The sequence below is a fragment of the Rousettus aegyptiacus genome, unplaced genomic scaffold (genome assembly GCF_014176215.1).
Source record: "Rousettus aegyptiacus isolate mRouAeg1 unplaced genomic scaffold, mRouAeg1.p scaffold_m13_p_11, whole genome shotgun sequence".
Taxonomy (NCBI): domain Eukaryota; kingdom Metazoa; phylum Chordata; class Mammalia; order Chiroptera; family Pteropodidae; genus Rousettus; species Rousettus aegyptiacus.
The window spans coordinates 28391612-28413172 of NW_023416286.1; the positions used below are offsets into that span (position 1 = coordinate 28391612).

General features: G+C 35.3%; 1 protein-coding gene across 5 annotated transcripts in view; it reads right to left on the reverse strand.

Annotated features, from left to right (window-relative positions):
• Window positions 1-651: 651 nt before the first annotated feature.
• TRAPPC11 (trafficking protein particle complex 11) overlaps window positions 652-21561 on the reverse strand; it is a 43041-nt gene continuing 22131 nt past the window's right edge. For all 5 annotated transcript variants that reach the window (XM_016144012.2, XM_016144009.2, XM_016144010.2 and 2 more), the window contains 14 exons: window positions 21371-21503; window positions 20829-20959; window positions 18438-18593; window positions 16849-17036; window positions 16578-16726; window positions 16280-16401; window positions 15682-15801; window positions 12870-12935; window positions 12604-12760; window positions 9832-9943; window positions 7806-7897; window positions 6673-6806; window positions 5053-5220; window positions 652-1625 (listed from right to left, as the gene is read on the reverse strand). In XM_016144012.2, coding sequence (XP_015999498.2) covers window positions 1581-1625; window positions 5053-5220; window positions 6673-6806; window positions 7806-7897; window positions 9832-9943; window positions 12604-12760; window positions 12870-12935; window positions 15682-15801; window positions 16280-16401; window positions 16578-16726; window positions 16849-17036; window positions 18438-18593; window positions 20829-20959; window positions 21371-21503 — 1773 coding nt within the window. In that variant the 3' untranslated portion in view covers window positions 652-1580. The remainder of the gene's footprint in view (window positions 1626-5052; window positions 5221-6672; window positions 6807-7805; window positions 7898-9831; window positions 9944-12603; window positions 12761-12869; window positions 12936-15681; window positions 15802-16279; window positions 16402-16577; window positions 16727-16848; window positions 17037-18437; window positions 18594-20828; window positions 20960-21370; window positions 21504-21561) is intronic.

Sequence of the window (21561 nt, forward strand, 5' to 3'; positions counted from 1 at the left end):
AAATAAAAAAATAAAAAAAGATGGTATGGTGCTCACCAAAGGATGACATGACTATCACTTGTTAGGAATGTTTCAAAACAAACCCATAAGCAAGATGAAGTGCACATTTGTATTTGGTATCCTGTATTCATCCAATGGTCACTAATCACTGTCACACCTGATTGCTTCTCGAAAATTAGAGTCCTTACTATTTATTCACTTTACCATTAAATGACACAACTCAGCTCTAGGAGCCAAGGACACTGTAGGTGCCTTTTCTAGGGATCTGCTGGGACCGCATGAACCACGCCCCCCCCCCCCCATTAAAAGGGTGAGCTCACTTTTCCACTTAAAATGTTTTTTCCTTAAAAGAACTCCATTCTCTCTCACTGCCAACATGGAAATTACAACTCAGAATTCTTAACAGCCACTGTTAGGGAGAGTATCAACTGGAAGACTTTTAGTATTCTGGGTGGAGATATAACATGGGCCATGAAAGAAACAACTGAATTAAAACAAAAGTAAAGAATCTTTCCTTCAAGTGATATGAAAGGCATTTTAAAAAATTCAGTCCTCTACTCTCTGCTGTACCTCAGGCAACAGTGCTCTTAGTAAAAGCTGTTACATGGAACCAAAATCAAACAAATCCCAAATAAAATACATACAGGCACATTTGAAAGAAAACATATTTATTTACATCATTATTTCTTTTTTACACCTCCTACACTTTTAAATAAAAAATTTCCAGGAAATTGGGTGATTTTAAATTACGATATTTTAACAGAAAATTTTCACAATATGATTTTTATTTACATGAATTTTCAAGAGTTTTAAATAGTTCTTTTAGGACTACACTACATAACAAAAACCTTTTATTTAGAGCTTGCATCTTTTTCAAAAACGTTTAGTTAAGGAAATTAAGCTGATAATCAGATCCCTACAGTTCAGACCCTTAGAGATAAAGATCTGATTGACACAAACAAAAACTTGCTCCATAACTGATCCACGTTTTGGCTGCGAGCTGGACCTATCTGGCATGTTTGGATGGTAAGCAAAGATATGTGTTAGACAACTGAGACTGCTTTGACTAAAACTTTCTAGAAGTTTTCTGTATCAGCCATGCAACTGCTTATAAGTTCTTCCATATGTGTTATAAGTACACCATGAACTCATGCAGATGGATGATCTCCAGCTTAGCCAACTCTAAAAGGGACTCATGCGGACTCAGACCTGAACAGATACCGGTACATTTCCCTTCCCTTGTCCCCTCACATGTGGGACGCTTAATTTTCCTCTGTGCACATGCAAATAACTTACTTTTTAAAAAAATTTACTATTCATAAAATGACTTTCAACAATAACAACAGTCTGACATCCTTTCATGTCACACTGACAGATTTCAAATATTTATTAGTGAAACTATACGAGGGTAGATTTTCCTAATACTTTAAGCATGAGTTCCTCCAAATAGTTGGTATAACATCCATTAAAAAATAGAAAAGATTAACTTTTACCATGATCAAAGCTACAGCTCACAATGAAAAACTTATATAGCTCTGTCCAACTTCTCTGTAAAAACAGCCATGGGCCAGTCTTGAAGATCATGCAGCAGCAATAGAGGTATCATCCATAAGTCGACCCTGTGGCTTTAAAGTGAGAAAACAAAACGGTTCACAAAATAACAGCAACACAGGTTGTTAATTGAAAAGATTTTGAAATTCTTAGAACTGTTTCACAAAAATAGATAAACATGTGCAGCTAACAAAATAAAATCTGTTATTCTCCTTTTTTCTCTGCACCTTCTTTCTTCACTAGAACCTGCAGGCGGCGACTGTGTGCCTAGGTGCTGCCCCTGTTACCTCTGAGCCCAGTGCAGACATCAGACACTACTCGCTTAGCCTGGTGTTCTAGCAGCTGCTGCCAATCTATCATGGACAGCGTGTTAAAGGGAACCTATTTATCATTCTTGCTTAAGTGACAAAGTTTTATTCTCTTCTCTTGCTCAATGCGCTCCTGTGTCTCAACCTCTGATAAGTAAGTTCCTTGGGGATTCAAGGTCTCCCAATCTCCTGTTTAGAAAAAGTGATTCACGATGAACTCTAGGCTAGCTAACAATGAATACTACTGCCAGGATAGCAGTAGCAAATAAACACAAAAATTTCTCTTTCTCTAAGGTCCCTGAATGAAAAAATTTAAAACATGATATCCAAAGAGTAAAGGTTAAGAATGAATAAAAGGTATTATAACTGTCTTTAGGCGTAAAATTTCTGACAAGTTAGCAACACCCCAGAATAGAGAAGCTAAAAAAGTGAAATTCCTGCAAATAATTTTATTTTATTATACAGATGTACAACAGCAGACCTCTGTGGGGAAAACATGAGAGAGATGTGTTCAGGACATGAAAAAGAACAGTGTTACGACTTCACCATCAAAAGCCATTCGGTATGCTTTAAGCAGAATGATTCCTGAGGGATTCTCTGAGGGAGTGAGGAAGGGCCCTCCTGTTTTCAGCGTGGCTGCTTTGTGGCTGTGCGCACGTGTTTGTGTGTGTGTATGTATGCACCTCTATATGCACGCATGCATGTGTAAGTCAGGTCTCTGACACTCAAGGCAGGAACAGAATGAATGAAAGAATAGGTGCCTGGTCTTTTATACTTCATATTATTGTTAGTACTAATGGATGATGTTCACTTTTAGAAACAGAATAATGGCTCAACCTAGTTAAGTCCTTATTAAACACAGCTTTACAAACAGAGGCAACAGACAAGTACATCATGCAACCAGAAAACTAAAATGTATTTTTCAAAGGAAGAAAAATATTGATCCCCACCTTGCTCTAGGGCAGCACTGTCCAAAAAAACTTTCTGATGATGAAAATGACTTTATATCGTGCTGTCCAACAGAATAGCCTGACTTACACATGTAGCTATTGGGTACTTGAAGAGCGGCCAGTGCAACTGAGTAACTAATTTTTTCATCAAATTAAATTTTTCCCCCTCTTTAATTCCCCCCTCCTCCACTTCCACCCCCAACCCATGGAAGTTGCCATTTCTCCTTAAGAACTGTATCTCTGAAAGCGGGGTGTCTCCTCCCACACACTCACGGTGTGCACCCGAGGCCTGGCACACCCAGAGCCCCCAGGGCCTGGTGTCCCCAGCACACTCAGGGGGCCTGGTACACCCAGGGCATGATCTATGGCTCCACCTGGGGCACGAACCCAGGACCTTCTGCATGTAAAGCAGACGTGCTAACCACTACCTTGTGGAGGCACCCCTCATCAAATTAAATTTTAATTAACTTTAATTCAAATCTCAGTAAGCAAATGTGGCTTGTGACTACTATATTGCAATAGCACAGGCCTAAGGTTTAATGAAGGTGTGATAAGATGTAAAATTTTAGTCAATGATTATTCAATAAGTGTGAAAAGGGTAAATTAATCCTCGTGCACGGTCCTTCGTGTGACAAGTAAAATGATTTTAATTGTTTCCCCAATTGATGAAAGAGTTGGCTCTGAGAAATCCAGAAGCAGTCAAGTTACCAGAAGGTGGTACTTATATTTGAGAAAAGATCATGGCAATTAAAAATAGCATGTTAATTACAATAAAACTTATGTTTATTGTTCTGGAACCTTTTCTTATGGATTTAAACACTACCCAAAAGAGGTTTACTGTGAAAGAAAATCTGAAGACTGAACTACCATTAGTTGGAACTAAATCTGGATATACTAAGTGCTACAGGGAAAAGAATGAAAGAGATTAAATGATGGAACTGAAATCCTGATTTCTCAATATGATCAACTCTTTCGCATCTCAAACAAGCTCTGTGTATACAGCTAGAATATGACTAAGTCTGCACACCGATACATACGTTCACAAGGCTTACAGCTGACTTCTGAGTTTAGAAACAGCAAATTTCAGAAGGTCAAACAGCTGAAAGGACATTAGAGACAGACCATCCCCACACCACTCCCCACCCGCCAGGAGACTTTGTTCCTACAGGTGACCTCGGACACCCAGCACGGAACAGCAATGGAAAATGTTTTTAGAATGTAATCAGGTGAAAAATGTTTAAAAAACCACTGTTGTGTGGGGGCAGAGGGTATACGGGAAATCTCTGTGCCTTCCTCTCAATTTTGCTGTGAAACTAATAATGCTCTAAAAACAATAAATTAAGTCTTTTTAAAAAGTCACTGTTTAAACACTGGAGATCTAAAATTATGACTGAGTTTGTTTTTTTTACAATTAAAAGTGTAATATCAGATAGGAGCTTGAAAGGACTAATAAAATGATTTTCCTGCAGATGCAAAGAAAAAAATGTATAAGTCTGGAAAGATAAAAGCTAGGAATATTATGAAGGATACATTAACACTGACTACTTTATAATTTAACAAATCCCAGATTATAAAAACAAGGCACCATTCCCCAAAACTTAACAGACACAAAAAAGGAAACAGTAAGCAGTGTAACTTGTTATTCCCAAATGGGGTATGAACTGCAAATAAAAAGTGGGCACACAGGATTCACATACACTTATGGATATCCGAGTTAGCGAGGGAAACCAGAACTACCTGGGGGACAGACAACCTGAACTTCAGGCATCGAGTGGCCTAACCCGACATGAAGCACCGAGCTGGAGGAACCCCCTGTGCAGCCACCTCACTCTCACACACTGTGACCGTCTACATCGTTTGCAACAGACGATCACTTGCAGAAAAGACCCAAATCCAGTACTGCACAGTTCAACTGAGGGTTAAGAAAGTTCAGAGATCATATTTACAAAGTTAATCCATTTTGATTAAAAATTAGTAACTATAATTTAGTAAAGCCAAAGAAAAAACCTGTTTAAGGTACTATAAAGAGAAACCATTATTTACCTAAGAGAATAAAAATCTTTGAAGTTAGTCTATAAAATAATAGTAACTGTAGAAATGAGTAGTAATATTGCCAAATTCATATAAAAGTCAAACAATTATTGTTAGTTTGAAAATACTGTTTAGTGAAGTTTATATGAAAAAATATCTTCTTTTGCTTGTTTTTAAGACAATTTAAAAGGCAGAGAATTTCTAAAACTTACCTTTACAAAAATACTGGTGGGTATAAAACGCCTGAGCAGTTGATTGGTGAAATTAGGAAATCTAAGCAAGGTGATGTTGAGAGATGGCAGCTGCTGGTATCCGGCCATTAGAGGGTAGAAATTGTATAACATTTCCTGTTCGGTGCCAGGTAGGATACGCAATCGAATCTACACATAAAAAGTTATAGATGATCAAATATAAAGACTTGCAATATCTATATGGTGTTACCCCCACCTTATTTACAAATGACTGAACACCCAAAACTTTCTTGTGAAATATTCTCTCTCCTATTCCATCTTTCAGAGATTCCAAAATGTAGGGCTGAATTAGTATGAGGCTAGGACCATGCAGATAATACATATATTAAAAACCTGTGCACATTTTGCAGTTTCTACCAAAATCTAAAAGGCAACTTGTCCCAACTTAAAAATGAGAACACTAGATGGATAGATAATTTTTGCATTTTAGACTATGTAGATTTTACAGTCACAGAATGTTATGGCATAATCTGTAGAATAGAATCTTCATAAATATCATGTCAACATAAGACAAACTAGTTGTTTCTTGTGTTTTCTTTTAGAAATTTTACCTTTGTGGTAAGGTAAGCTAACTTCGGAGGAAGAAATGTTTGGAAATTTTTAGCAATATTCTAGAAAAAAACACCAACGGGTAAGATTTTGGTATTTTACATTATCTAATTAATATGCAAAAAAAATCAGGACACTCAAAAAATGCTTACTCACTTGCAAATGAGTACATATAGGTATATGAAACACCAAAGATATTATATGCATATATGTACCAACATATATAGCTAACATTATACTTAATATGTAAGTTTCAATTAGTGTATGAACTTACAGCATACTTCATGTATAATTCCATTTTGCATTTAACAACAAATATAGCGCTTAGAATATGCACAGTATAAATGATCAGACAGGAGAGGTACTTCTAGATGTCATGACACATCTGTTCCTCTAAGTATGTCCTCAATATAAGTATTTACTGACTATTAAGGGGTGTCTGTTACCATTGTAACAGTGGAAGACAGTGCAGTACTCTCAATGGAACCTGATATTGCCTGACGGTGTATGTTCCACTCAAAAATCTGATGAACGTTTCCACTTCTGATTTGAATGGATCAAAACACTTGAATAATTTATGTGTAGATACAAAATTCTGTCTGAATGTACCAAAGATAAGTAAATCTATACAAGATCAGAATTTCTGAAAACTTTTATGGTAGTTTAGAGGACAATTAGACTTTTAAAATGGGTAGTCATGCCTCTAGGCCTCAAATTAAAAGACAAAGACACACACACACACACACTCATTAGTAATAAAAGGGAAATCTCTTATAGTCCAAGGATTTGTGAACTCTTGTTTTATAAAGAGAAAGAACCTATATGTCTGATCTCAATGTAAAGAGTTGCTCATTTTAATCCTCTTCTAAAGGGAGTTGTACTTAAAAGGTGACTAAAAATTCACTACTATCAAGACAGTAGGGACCACAGTCAGCCTTATCAGTCCATTTGGAAAAACTAAACATACAGCTCTCCATTTCCTGGCCACAGTTTTGTGTCTACATATGCAAACCAATGAGATATGACATGTACCTGTTTAAGACCTGAGAACATGAAGGCATCACTGGGCTCCACAGAAATCTCCACATCTTGAACTAAGTTAGTCTTATTCTGTAGGTGATACTTGACAGGTAGTGATTCTCTGACACGTCCAAATGAAGGCAGATCTGCAGAGGAAGATGACACAATTACCTGGGTTAAAAAATTATCTCATTTAAGGGTTCTTTTTATAAATAAATCTCATTCTGCAGACATGGGATTATTTAAACTAATGATGTTACTGCACACTTGCCAAATAAGAAAAGTCTTTACCTGAACAAGAGCCATGGGACTAAGATAAAAACAGGCTAAGAAGAATCAAAGTCTCCTTCTAAAAGTGATTAACTTAGAAAGGGTCTTGGCTATCAGGAGTTGAATTATGTTTTAGGATTAACTTTTAAATCTACAAAAGATTTCCTAAGTATCAAACATGGTTCAAAAGGGAATGACAGACATTACTTGCCTCTTGATAGGAGCATATACCATTAACTAACTATTAAGTATTCTTGCCAAAACCTTGAACTTAAATCTGACCAAGTCTATAGCTCTAACTACCAATTTATAGGGATAGAGAAACACTTAAAATGAATCAACATAATCAGCAAGATCCAGGCTGCAGGAAGCTCTATAGGACACACGACTCAGCTTCTTCAGTAAATGAACAGCCAGAAAGTGAGGGTGGTGGCAGTGATGTAAGAGGTGGCAGTGGGGTGAAAAAGAGGGACTCTGTCTACCTACAGATTTCAAAAATATGAGACCTCTATCAGCTGCAACGTAGGGACCTTAGGATAAACTAAAGAACATTGAGCGTTAACTAGGGAAATTTCAACACTGGAATTTGACAATATCAAGAAATTACCGCCCATTTTTAAAGTTATGATAATGGTATTATGATTATGTTTAGAAAAATAACCACTAATATTAAAGATGCACACTGAGATATCTATAGATGAAATTATATCTGGGATTTGCTTCAAAATAATGGGGGCAGGAGGAGTGTGTAGAGGAAGAGATGAAACAGACTGCTCATGTTGGACATTTTTCATAATAAAAAACATTAAAAATCTTAGAAGCTAAAATAAATATTCTTACTGAATTTTCTGTATTAGCAAAACGAATGCCATTACCTGCGTTCACGTGGAGAGGAATATTTTCTACAATCACGTGTGGCAGAGTGATGACAGTAGTGATGACCGGGATGTTTTCGATGGTTGATGTCCTATGACAGAAAAGGGCACTTTTTAAATTCACATTTCATGTGAGAAGTTAATTTAAAAACAGGGAACATGTATATTCATCCACTAATTTCAAAGAAAATATACATTACTTATCCATTTTCTAACTTTATTAATAGAAATAGTTTTGTGAAGGAAGAACTTTTAAAACCCCATTTTTGTTTTGAATATTTCCAATTAACAATGTTATAACCCAAGGCTGCTGTTTGGTCCCAGTGGGTGACGAAGTTAAGAAGTTGTGCCAGAATGTATATCAACTATACCTTAAGCACACCATTTCACAGTGTTTCGGTAGTAAAACGTTCTCAATGTAGGCAGTAGTGCAATAATGATTTACATTATGACGCAAACACCTACCACACTGAGGGTAGTTCACAGATGAGCACAGGCCACTGCAAAGTGCACCATTACAATTACAAGTACACAGCAGGAACGCAGAACTAAAAATATTTTACTACCAATAAACAGTGTTATTCCAACATTGCTGAGATAAAGTGAGTAACGATATGAAACTCAAACATTTTCCCCTGTACTCCAGTTATAGTAGAACTATGGGGGTGGCTGGCAGTTGACCGCCAAGTAAAGCCCTCGGAAAGAGTCTGTATCTACAGGTGGAACGGCTGACACACCTTGCAACCACCACAGAGCAAAAGCAACAAGCAAAAACATCTAATGCCTCATCATTAAGAAATATGTCTTTATACCATCACAGTAACATGATGGAATAATTAAGTCATGTCTTCAAAATGCTATTGCAATGCCTATACATACATACATACGTGTGTGTGTGTGTATGTATGTTAAATATCAATATGGTAAATTCAGAAGAAAAACTAGTTTCTTAAAATAAAATTACATGTTTTCCTTTCTCGTTTTTAACAAATCTTATTCACTATTTTATAATTAGAATTTTAATATGCCTGAAATGTTTATATACAGTATATAGCCAAGACCCAATTTTTTCCGAAATGGATGCCCAACTGTTTATTGCCAATTATAAGAGTTCGTCCTTTCCCCACTGATCTACAATGTCACATCTGTAAAATATAATGTCTGTATGTGTGGACCTATGGATCTATTTCTAGTCTTTTTCTGTCCCACTGGTTTACTTACACATCCCTGAGCCATAGTGATGACTACTGTAGCTTTACAAGAAGTCTTAGAATTTAGAAGGGCAATTACCCTTTTTCTTCTGGAGTACTCTGACTATTTATGACTTTTTGCCTTTCCATATAAATTTTAGAATCAAGAGTCTCAAGTTCTACAACAAGAAGCTGTTGAAATTTTGAAAAAAAATTGCACTGAATCTCTAGAACAATTTATAATATTAAGCCTCATCCAAATCCTACCCAAGACCATTCTATATCCTTCCCATTAAGTCTTCCTCTAATGTTTTAAAGTTTTATAATCCTCTCCATAAAAGAAATGTGCATCCTGTTAGATTCCTATGTATCTTATAATTTTGGCTGTTATATAAATGATACTTATTTCAAAAGTACAAAAGGTTCATTACTGACATTAAAAAATCCAACTGACCTTGTATATTGTATCCAGCAACCTTGCTGAAACTCTAATAATTCTAATAATTTATGGATTCCCTTGGGTTTTCTATGTAAACAGTCCTATTGACTGCAAATACAGGCAGCTTCTTTTAACTTTTTTAATGGTCCTATCAACAGAATTAGTTTGGCTAAAATTTCATCAGTGTATAGGTCATAAATTTTGATAAACACCAATGAAAGTTTTATTTTCCCTTTTAATCTTTGTGTTTTTGACAAATGGTCAGTGACGGCATGTGACTTCTGGTCTGCTCTGCAGGACTGACAGAAGTTCTCAACTATTCAATGGCAATGACAAATAATAAAGGCATTAGAATAGCATGCACAATGAAGGAAAGATGGGGCTGATACAGTTTTACCTCTTCCAGGAGATAACATAATGCCCAGTTGCTACTCCACCTTCGACATTTCCAACAGACGGGCAGCGAAGACAAAAGCATTCACTGGCACTCTCTCCGGTCTGTAAGACAACTACGAGAAAGAGATCCCTATGCAATGATTTCATCTGTGAAAGGAGAGTTTTACATGCAAGTACTATAACAAAAAAAGAAAACCTTATTACAAATTATTTATAGAGACTTAGAAACTAAGGCTCAGAGATGTTTAATGACTTTTTCAAGGCCACAAAGTCCCTATTCAATGCTTTTTTTCACATCTATAAATATTCCATTATAAGGAAAACAGGTGAGGCATCTATACGTCTGTGACACATTCCTATGGGAACTAATGAAAGGGAGAAGTCTGGAGTCAGAATAATACTCTTCCAGTGATTAATTTCATTTCTCAAAATTATTCCAAAGGGAACACTTCATGATAGGGAAAATGAAAACAGAAAAATTTAAGTACCCCTTAAGGTACTCAAAATGTCACTCTACAAAACTCTGGCTTTCTCTGAATAAACACAAGTTATTAATACCACTCAAATGGAAAGACATCACGTATCACCTCATTATTGCCTAATGTGGCTACTTACAAGGCTTTCCTCTTGCCAATTTTATAATAGATCTCCTGATGACCAGATAAACACTCATCTAAGCCAAGCCCTTCCCTACCCTTCAGCATGTCACAGCCTGCAATGTCACTCTTTTAAATGCAGGCTGGCCAAAGAGCCCATCTAATGCCAACTTTAGCAAATCTCCAAGAGAAAACTTATATTAACAACAAAGTCTTTAATTGTTAAGTAATTGTGGTTTTTTTTGTTCTTTAGTGAAGAAGGCTGTGGTAAATTAATAGTTATGATTGTGGGTAGATATGAGAAGAGAAAGGGAAAAAAGCTGGGTATGTCTTTAATTAACTACTTTTAAGTAATTTTTAAAGACTAGGACATAATGCTATAGCCCAATAAATAAGAAAGCACATCAATTCAAACCTCTTAAGATAGCCTTTATAAAAACGTGGAACACTCGTATGAAATTCTTCCAAACTCCTCCCTAATTCTAAGAATTAACCGAAATGATCATAAACTTAACAATTAACACTGGGGGCAAGTTTAGGACCTAGAAAAGTTGTGATTTTTAATGTGTCAAACACAAATTTTATAGTGCATCAGTTCTGGTGTTCTGGAGGTGGCAGACATAATAATGTCAACACTCCCCCCCCAACCCACCCCAGATATCCATATTCTAATTCCCAGAACCTGAGAATGTTACCTTAAATGGCAAAAAGAACTTTACAGATGTGATTAAGATAAGAATTTTAAAATAGGGAGATAATCCAGTTGGTCCCAATGTACTCACAAAGGTTATAAGGCAAAGAGGGAGGCCAGAGGGAGTCTGTGACAATAGAAGCAAAGAGAAAGAGAGATCTGAAGACGCTACATAGATAGTTTTGAAGGTAAAGGAAGGAGCTACGGAATCCAAGTGGCCCCTGGAAGCTGGGAAAAGTAAAGACAAGAGCCCAGAAGAAAGGAGCGCTGACATCACTTCGATTTTAGGATTCTGACCTCTAGAACTTTAAGACCATAAAACTGTATTGTTTTAAATCACTAACTTTGCGGTACTTTGTTATGGCGGCAATAGGAAACTAGTAACAGGAGACTCAAACTAGACATCATTCATTAATTTAACGAACATGCATTAACCAACTACTATGAGGCTGGCAATATAAAGAGGAGGAAGTCACAGTGCCGGCTCTAAAGGAGCACACAGTGTAGCAGGGGAACCATGTTTTACAAATAAATAACGATTACAGAATGGAGTTCAAGTGTTGTAAACAGTAGTATGTACAAGATATCATGGCAGGAAAGATAGAAGAGTGCTTAGCCCAGCTTGGTGAGGATAATAAGGTCCAAGCTTACTTGAACCCTAAAGAGCCAACAAGAGTTCACCAGGTTGAAAAGGAAGAGGGAGAGAGTTTGGGAGAAAACTCTTATTATGTTCAAAAACAGATGGGGGCAATGTTTGCTGAATGTAAAATGTTTGGCTTGGTTGAAGTCTTGGAAAGAGCAAAGGGATGTAGAGAGACTGGTGTAGAAGCAGCTAGAAAGGTAAGCTGAGCCTCACTGGGAAAGGTCTGGTATGCGCATACAAGTTTTTAAAGTAGGAATGACAAGTTCAGAATAGTTTTCTGAGGAATCAAACTCTGGCAGCAATAAGAAAGACAGACTAAGGGAGAGACCAACAAGGAGGCAACCAGCTAAGAAGCTATTTCTAAAGGCCAGTTGGGAAATGATGAGGATGGCAGTGAGAATGGAGATGAGAAGCTGGATTTAAGAGATGTGTAAAAGGGAGAACTGGCACTTTAAGCGAAATGACGTATAACAAAATCAATTATACCACAAGCTTATTGATATAAACAAGAGTTAAGTTCCTATGGCAGTTCATCAATGTTATAACAAAACAACATTGAAATGAAAGGATGTTATTTGAAGACCTGCTGTATTATTCTATTTTCAAGTACCTTTGTCAAAAAATAACTTATGGTAGCAAAAAGCTGATTTTTAAAAATAAGGTAAACACAAATTGTAAATGATACTAATTCTACTTTAATTCTAAATATATTTGCTTTTGTGAGCATAAGTCTTAAGTTCCCTCCCTGAACAAAAAGCTAACTCTTACAGTGCTAACCTACACAAACACACACGTGTACATAAATGTCTTCTGCTAATTAAGGGGAATGATCCATATTCTCACCTTTGTCCACTTGGGACTCTAGCTGATCCACTGGGGTCATAGAAGGAGCAAGCTGGAGCTCACTGGATATAATAGTGAGGGCCCAAGGTGAGGCACTTAACAGGTCTGTCATCAACAGAAAGGGGATGTCAGCATAGACCCTTTCAAGGTGCTCAAACTGTCACAAATGAAGACAAAAGGTCCGTCAGGAACTACGTTAATCCATTTATTTTTTCTGTTAATTTCTATAACTTCAATGATTTCCAATATACTTTACAGTGATTTACCTTTGTAGAAACAAATTTAACTGCAACATCAAACGGAAAGATAGTTTCTATTGTCACAGTTTCATCCTGCAGGAAAATGTAAAAGGCACATTCAATAGCTTTTCTAAATATTAACAATAAATAAGTTTTAAAAATAGAAGGCACACAAAACACAATCTATTAATAACCAATAAATAATTTACATATTAAAAAGCTAGGATCTTTCTGTTAGATAATATTTATAAAGATCTATGTAGTGAGACCAGACTATTTTTTCTAATTATCTTATGCTATTACAACAGCTCATGCTGCAAAGTGCTTTCTTACACATTATTTTTCTCAGTATCTACTGAAAGTGGGAAAGGTAGGCACTGTCACCATTTTATAGGAGAGGAACCAAAAGTTAAAGAAGATTTTAAGTGATTGGCTTTAAGCCGCAAAGCTAATGGTGCCAAGCAGAGAATCTAGGAATTTTGTCCAAGTTCTTTTCCTCACCTTGACTCAGAATGACTGAAATAAGTGATATTAATGATAATAAAAATAATGTAATATGACAGTTATAATCACCATACATGTATTATGTAATGCTCATAACTCAAGGAAACAGATGCCATTATTACCATCATTTGAAGATGGAGATGTCACAGAGCTAGTAAGTGACAAAGGAAGAAAGTAAACTGAATCTGATCCTGGAGCCTGTACTTCGAATCAACATGCTACCTCTCCTCTCTACAAGAGTCCACTCAAAAAACAATAAGGTTATTATATCTCTGGAAACAAATAACACACTGTTAGTTGAGAAACCTTTAAAAAAGGTCATGTTGGTTAAAAACTCAGGCTCTCATGCCAGACAATCTGGATTTTAATTCTGGCCAGATACATACTCACTAGCTGTATAGACCTTGGACACAGTGATGTGACCTCAGGAAAGTTATATGGTCACTTTAAGTCTCTGTTTCATAATCCTCACAGGGTTGTTACAATAATTAAATGAGATAATGCACACAAAGCACTTAGTGAAATGCCTAAATCATGTTTTGTATTACTATATGCTTCAAATTATTTCCCCTTTCAGTATCATCAAGCTAACTTTTTAGAAAGTATGATTGGTAGGATATATAACATTTTTATTTCAGCAGTAGGAAAAAAGTGTGCAATGGTTCCGTGCATCTAAAGTTAGGGCCTCAATATTCTCCCACAGAAAAGATCTATAAAACCAAAGAAGCAGCTCAATGATTAGCTCATTTTAGGCCAACTTTTAATTTCCACATGGCCTGCAAAGCACTCATGTACAGGTAAAAATGAGATTTAATCCAGTTCAGGGAAAAGAATTTACATTTAAATTTCCAAAAAGTGTCTTCCAAATAACACCAGGACCTGTAAGATAGTCCATGAGAACAGAGATTCTTGGTGAAATAACTTTGAAAGACAATCACTATAACCATTTGCAAAGATTCTCAATACAAATTAGCAAATTAAATGCTGTGCTATATCTTGAAGTAAAATACCTGATTAACACCTTTTAACCAAGTACTGTCTAAACATATATGACTAATTCCTTTTTTTTGTAACTTCTTTTTATATCCCAGAATAAGTGTCCCTTAAAAGCACACCTTGAGAATGGACTGGCTGAGAGAAGAATACATATCCTCTTCTCTAAAAAGTGACATACACCTCAATAATTTCATGTCTTAAGGAGAAGAGAACATTGTTAAAGATGCAGCAGCACAATTTTAGCCTGATTCCAGGATAGCTATTAGGCAGCAAACAATGGTTTTAAAAACGTAGATTCTAAGTCTACCATACGTTTCATTATAAGTAGAAATGATATCCAAGGGTTAGGACTCTAAAACTGCACAGAACTTTAACACTATTAAATTGAGGCCAAAAGAAGTTACATGGCTAGACTATTTCCAAGTTAGGAGGTAGTCATGTGATTAGCACCCTTATTTCCTAATTCACCATCCTGGGTTCTTTTTATTACATCTGGCTAGATGAAATTTTGACAGTATATTCCAAGCCTTCCTCCCTCCCACTTGGGAAATAACTACTCATTTTCTTAAGATAGTTTTGCCACCAATAAAACGGGCCTTGGTCCAGACTCTGCAATAACTACACTATAAATCCCCAAATTGCTAGGCCTTTTCCTCTGTTGGACTGAGAACTCAAATCCTAAGAAAAAGCTAAGACAACAGGGCTGACAGGACTAAGAAGATACTAAATATCATAATTTTGCATTAATAAAAGAGGAAACAAGCATTAACTATAACAGGGTTAAATCTATATAAAAACATGTCCTTCCCGCCCCCCCAATCCCTATAAAGAGAAAAGAGACCAATAAAAAAATATCATAGTTAACAGCAGCTGTCTGAGGAGGTGTGACTACGACTGTGATTGCTTTCCTATTTTCACGCTCTTCTATGTACACTACCAAGAACAGTTTTCAAAAGAATTGATTTTAATAGAAAAAATATTTCATAAAGGCCGCCTTTCTTCCGAAACCTTCTACATGTAAAATCTAATCACACATTAGATTTTAATCTAATGTGTGATTTTATAAACCAGAAGAAGTTTACAGTCTCAAGACTTTATAGATCTCAAACTTGTTGCTTCTCTATATGAAAAGCCATGTAGGCCAAGTTTCTAATGTTTGAGCAATGAATACCTTATTATCTTGTTCATAATAAATATGATTTTTTTAAATCAAGAGATGTTTAATTAAAATTTATAATAAACTATAAGCACCTAACTGCCTATTTTATAGGTAAACTAAAATAATATAATACGGAATATTCCACATATGATGCTTCTTGAAGTAGCTAAAAAAAAATACCTTGTGACATTTGCAAACAATTTCTTTTTCTTCAATAGTTGTATTGATCAGGTAAGAAACATACACGAGAAACATTCTTGAACCCACTGTTCCACAGCGAACATATAACATTTTTTCTAGCTGTAACAAAATTAAAGTATTTTAATTTAATTATATTACAGAGATTTCCTCCTGATATATATATTCATTCTAGAGTAATGTCACCTTTTCAAGTTCCAAACGGCTAAAATCCTGAACACATTTACAGGCTTTTCCGGTCAGAGCTTAAGAGTGGGACCACTACTCCTCAATCTTTTTTTATTATTATTCTCAACTTCCTAAGAATTTTGTGTGTTCAATTTGAAAAGTTCACTGAAAGGTTACTGCACATAAGTTACAAACTTAGGGTTATTTAGTTATTTTACAGGCAACTAATTCTCTACATTGGGGTCATTTGTTCTAAAATTCCTTGCACATTTAAACATGTAAAATATGTACAAAATGTGCATTAATTATTTTTTTAGCCTCAGGAATGCTGTGAAAATGCTCTGGAACTCACTACATATTAAAAACTACAAACTAATTGATTTCCTCCCCAATCATTGTTGCCCAAATTTACCTGCTCCCCTGGATTTAAGTCTCCAACAGGAATGTCAGTGAGTAAAGCTGGGCAGGACTCATCGCACAGTTCTGCTCCATGAAGAGTCACCTGAGTTTTCTGAGTTAAATTGGCATCCTGTCCTAAAAGTGTTAATATTACTGTTTTAAAATACAGAGAATTCAAACACAATCCTAACAATCAACACTGTAATAAAGAGCACTATATAATAGCCAGATTTTAAACTTCCTAGAATTAACACGACTTGTGCTTATTCATATTGAATTAATACTGATCAGATTTTGAAAGGAATGTTTACCAGGTTTTAAACCAGCAGTGAGCTTTACATCTCTGATTTGGGTCTTTTCATGGGACTGAACAGTCACAACCAAACAATACATTTCATTAGTCAGGGCAGGAGGGTCATGTCGCAGATGTACAGAAATGTTTGGAACTCTGGAAATGATCCTTCAGGGGGGAAAAAAAAACATAGCTAAGTAACTGATTGTTTAAAAAAACAAACTATTCAAACAAAGTATTTAAAGGAAATAAGATGACCTTTCCCCATCTGCCTAGCAAGGTTGACTTACATTGTGCTTGCCTGAATGATTATACTGTCCCAGTGAACCTCATTGTTGGGGAGCTTGGGTCGTCTTTTGAAAGAACGGGAGGCTTGTAAGGCTTCTTGAGATGAAGCAGCATCTCCTCCTCCTCCCTGCCAATTTAAAACCACACATCTTCCCGTCTCCTGGCCCAGAACCAGATCCACAGAGGTAATCTAAAAAAAGGAGGTCTATCAGAAATGTCAGCTCATTCTTGTCATCATTTCCTCTCAACAAATCACATTGTAGATTGCTGGTTTATTGAGTTCATCTAGAAACCCAGGGTGTGACAGAAGTCCAAACACCTGCTGTTAAGAACTGTATCCTGGTTATTAGCTGGGCATTGGCTAAGAGGATGCTAGGTTTCAAATTCTTCACCTTCAGAGATAATAACCTAACTTTCTAGCTAAGACACTGACTGCTATGATTATAGCAACTGCCAATGTGCCTGATGTAATGGATGCTTAATTAGTGGCTAAGTTAAATAAATGATGTTTTACTAACCATTAACATATTCATGACCTAATTCCTAATTCCACATAGTTTCCTAAAGACATCTATATTAACAATGAAATTCTTTACTAATTGAACAAACATTCCTTTCAACTAAATCTACTAACAAATGTACTCAAAATACCATTCATTATGATTTACATCTAGTAGGCTTCCTTAGATACTTTGTAAAAAATATGTAATTAGGGATTTAGTTAAAATCATGAATTTCTTGTCAATGAATAAGCAAAAAACCCTGAATATTAGTTAATAATAAAATCAATGGATTCACAAATTGTTATGGGAATATTGGTAGTAGAGTCTAATATTTCTATCTTAGAAATGGTCCCAAGAATAATTAGCCAACCATTCTCATTCAAGCCATGGAAAACATGCAATTAATGAGTACTTACTACATACTAATGACTATTCCAAGCAATTTACATTAGTTGATTTAATCCTCATGAAACTCTAAGAGGTAGGTACTATTATTATTCCCATTTTACAGATGAATAAACTGAGACACAAAGAGGTCGAGGAACTGTCCAGGGCCACAAGCTAGTAAGGTGGAACTTAAGCCCACATGGTTTGGCTCTAGAGTTTATGCTCAATAAAAATATTATTGTCATCATATATTTCTGAATAGCACTTTAATTATCTACATTAAATGAGTCCTTTAAAATATATATCATTTTTTCTTTAAAAATACACAATCAGCAATGTTTAAATATCAAAATGACAAAAATCTTTAGACTAAATTATGTCATTATATAATTGCTATTTTCCATGTTTTTTAAAATTCCTTAAGTGATTATGTCACCATTAAAAAATGAGGTTGGTCTTATGTACTAGCAGGACTTGACAACTATTACACTATTAAGTGAAAGCAGCCAACTACTGACTACTATGTACAGTATATCTCAATGAAAGGAAACCTACCAAACCATATGAATGGTTTCCCCTGGAAAGTCCAAGTGGAAGATTTCCATTTATTTCGTAAGCTTTTATATTGTTTAAAATTTTTTCTGACAAACACATATACTTTTACTACTCAAAATATCTTTTAAACGAATTTGATAACTAACCTCAATTTTCTTCCCCACATCTTCAGTTTTTGCAACAAATTTAAATAAAAACTTTCTTGTTTTACCAGGAACTAAGCACATCTTTCCCTGAGTCAAATTTTCTAAAACTTCACTTGCTTTGGATGCTTCCTGGATTACACAGAACTGGTTATATTCCTGAAAAAGAGGTTAGCAAGGGTCAGTTTATAAACATCAAATGTCGTATGTTTTGTTAACATTAAACACAAAATGATTTGGAGCTTGCTAAGTTTAATTCCACTAAAAGTGAAACATTATAAAGAGTTATTAATAAAAAGATGTACTTTTTATGCCAAATGGAGGCATTTATCCACTCATCGCTGCCACTAGACAGATAATTCACTACATACAAGATGATTTTGAAAACATTTAGACATCCCTTTCCTAGAGAGACAAAGACCTATTCTTTGTTGCAATGGATGCTATCACCTCCTTTTAAGAGCTTTCTTTCTACGTGGCTTCTGTGGCACTAGAGTATTTCGTTTCTCATCCTCCTTGACAGGGGTGAGAAACAGGAGGTATTATCCCAGCAGATGAATTATCTTCACAGAAAATTCTTATACAGTTAAGTTTTATAATTTCCCTCTATTTTTCATGTCTATTCCATGCTTATAAAACCTAAGAACTTGCTTTTTCTTATGCTTTGTATCTTGAATTTCAAAAAACACATACACATATTCAGAATATAATCTAATTTTAAAAGCATTAAAGCATTGTGGTAGTCTATGTTTGTTCTTTTTTTAAAAAGGGAAGTAAATGGAATATCAGGATATAAGTAAAATAAGTCTCTACATTGACCTTCTAATTCAATTTAGAATATTTCATAGTGAGCAAAATAATTATCTGTCCCCAGGGAGCTTACATTCTAGTAAGAAAAACAAGTAATCTACCAAATAATCACACAAACGTGAAACCACAGCTGTGACAAGTATTATGAGTGGTTGTGCAAGCCTGGCTAAGTTCAATTGGTCATGTGGGTCAGGGGAGGTATAGCTGAGGAAGTGAGGCTTTAGGGGATAAAACATGAGAAAGAAATGTGAAGAAAAGAGAGGAAGAAAGTTAATCAAAGTAGAAAACAAAGCACATACAAAAGCTCCTGTCCTAATACTGTATGATCTCATTTATATGTAGAATCTATAACTTATAGAAACAGACAGTAGAATTTTAGTTGCCAAAGGATGGGAGAAATGAAGAGATGTTGGTCAAAGGGTACAAACTTCCAGTTATACAACAAATAAGTTCTGGGGACCTAAAGTACAGCACATTAACTATAATTCACAACACTGTGCTATATGCTTGAAAGCTGCTACAAGAGTAGATCCTATTGTTCTCATCACACACACAAAAGGTAATTAATTATATGTGGTGATAGATGTGTTAACCAACCTTACTGTGGTGATTACATTTTGTAATGTATGTGTATCAAATCATCATGTTGTGCACTTTAAACTTATACAATGTTATATGTCACATCTCAATAAAGCTGTAAAAATTAATTCTAAAATAAATAAAAGAAAGAGGTTTTGACTTGGGAAAAAAAGGCTCTGTCCTTTATTCATCCTATCTCCATTTTTGATCCTCTATATATACTCAGCAATCCAGACTTACTTACTTTTAAATGTCTCTATACCCCTTTATCTCCCACCACTAAAGCTAAACTTTTACAGGTTCACCAGGGTGCTGAGAATATTGTAACTCTCAATAAATCCTTCCTGGTTAAAGGCTCAGTATACTTTTTTGGGTGACCAGAAGGTAAAGCTATTAAGTGAGCTTATAGCTGAAATTTAGAATGTAACCTAGTACCTGACTAGACTATATCACACTATGTAAGTGTCCAAATGTAGGAAATATAGTATGATCCCAATTCTGAAGGAAAAAAAAGTTGTTTATATATATGTGCACAGAAAATGCCTAAACTATTCAAGAAGTTAATAGTGATGCGCACTGGGGATTGGAAATGGAAGAGTGTACATTTATACATTTACTTTTCATTTTATATCTACTCCACTTCATTTCTTTAACACCAAATATACAATAGTTTTATAACAAAAAACTAATAAATGCTAAATTGTAAAACAAATGATTTTGAAAATTATGTTTCTTCTGAACATGTTATTTGAAATTCAAGTTATATATTACAAAAAATAGACAAAGTTCTTAGGTTTCATAAGCATGGAACAAAAACAAAAATTAGATGGGGAAGTATAAAACTTGAATTGCTGATACAGAAGTTGAGAACTAGAAAAACGTTAATTTTTAATTTGTTACTATGAAATCATTAAGACCTGAAATTTACCAAGCTTGTTTTTTCTAATTTAACATAAGTTACAAAAAGGTACACACATGGTAAAAACACATTGAGGATACCATTACCTGATTATTAAAGCTGACACAGAGCTTAGAAAACCTAATGGGATGTGGACAATCAGGCTTCAGATAGATATCAAACTGCACAGGAACATCAACATGAAAACTTGGGGCATGAAACTTGGCTTTGCATTGTACTGGAAATAAAACAAAAAGAGCTGAGTCACACACTACCACCGACTTTAGACCTACACACATTATTCTCTGATCCACATTAACTCTGCAGAAAGGACACATCTACACTAGACAGTCTCACTGACTTCTGCACATGAAGCATTTCAACAGACATAAGAGTAGCTCATTTTTTAAAAACAAACCAAACTTAAATAAACTTTAGCTCTCAAATCATTTTTAATTTTAAAATCATAGTTGCTCCTAAAATATAAATATAACTGATATAAAATGTTAAAGGAAAAAGAACCATTTTGTTAAACTTATTCCAAAATATCTGCCCAGACATTAAAGCATAACCCTTTTTCTGCATCTGTTCATTTTCTAGAATTAAAGAGGATTCCCCTGAAATAATACCATAGATGTTGGCTACCCACCAAATGGCACAAAGTCCTGTACTCCTATTGTGAAAACATTGCTGCCAGCCAGAGAAATCCGGTCCGCCCACAGCTTCTGAGCAGTTTTCACAGCCAAGATATCACAGTCAGGTTCAGGATCAGGACTCTCGTTCTGCACCAACAGAGTTAAACATTCATTCAGCTAGTTATAAAAAACACATACATAGAAA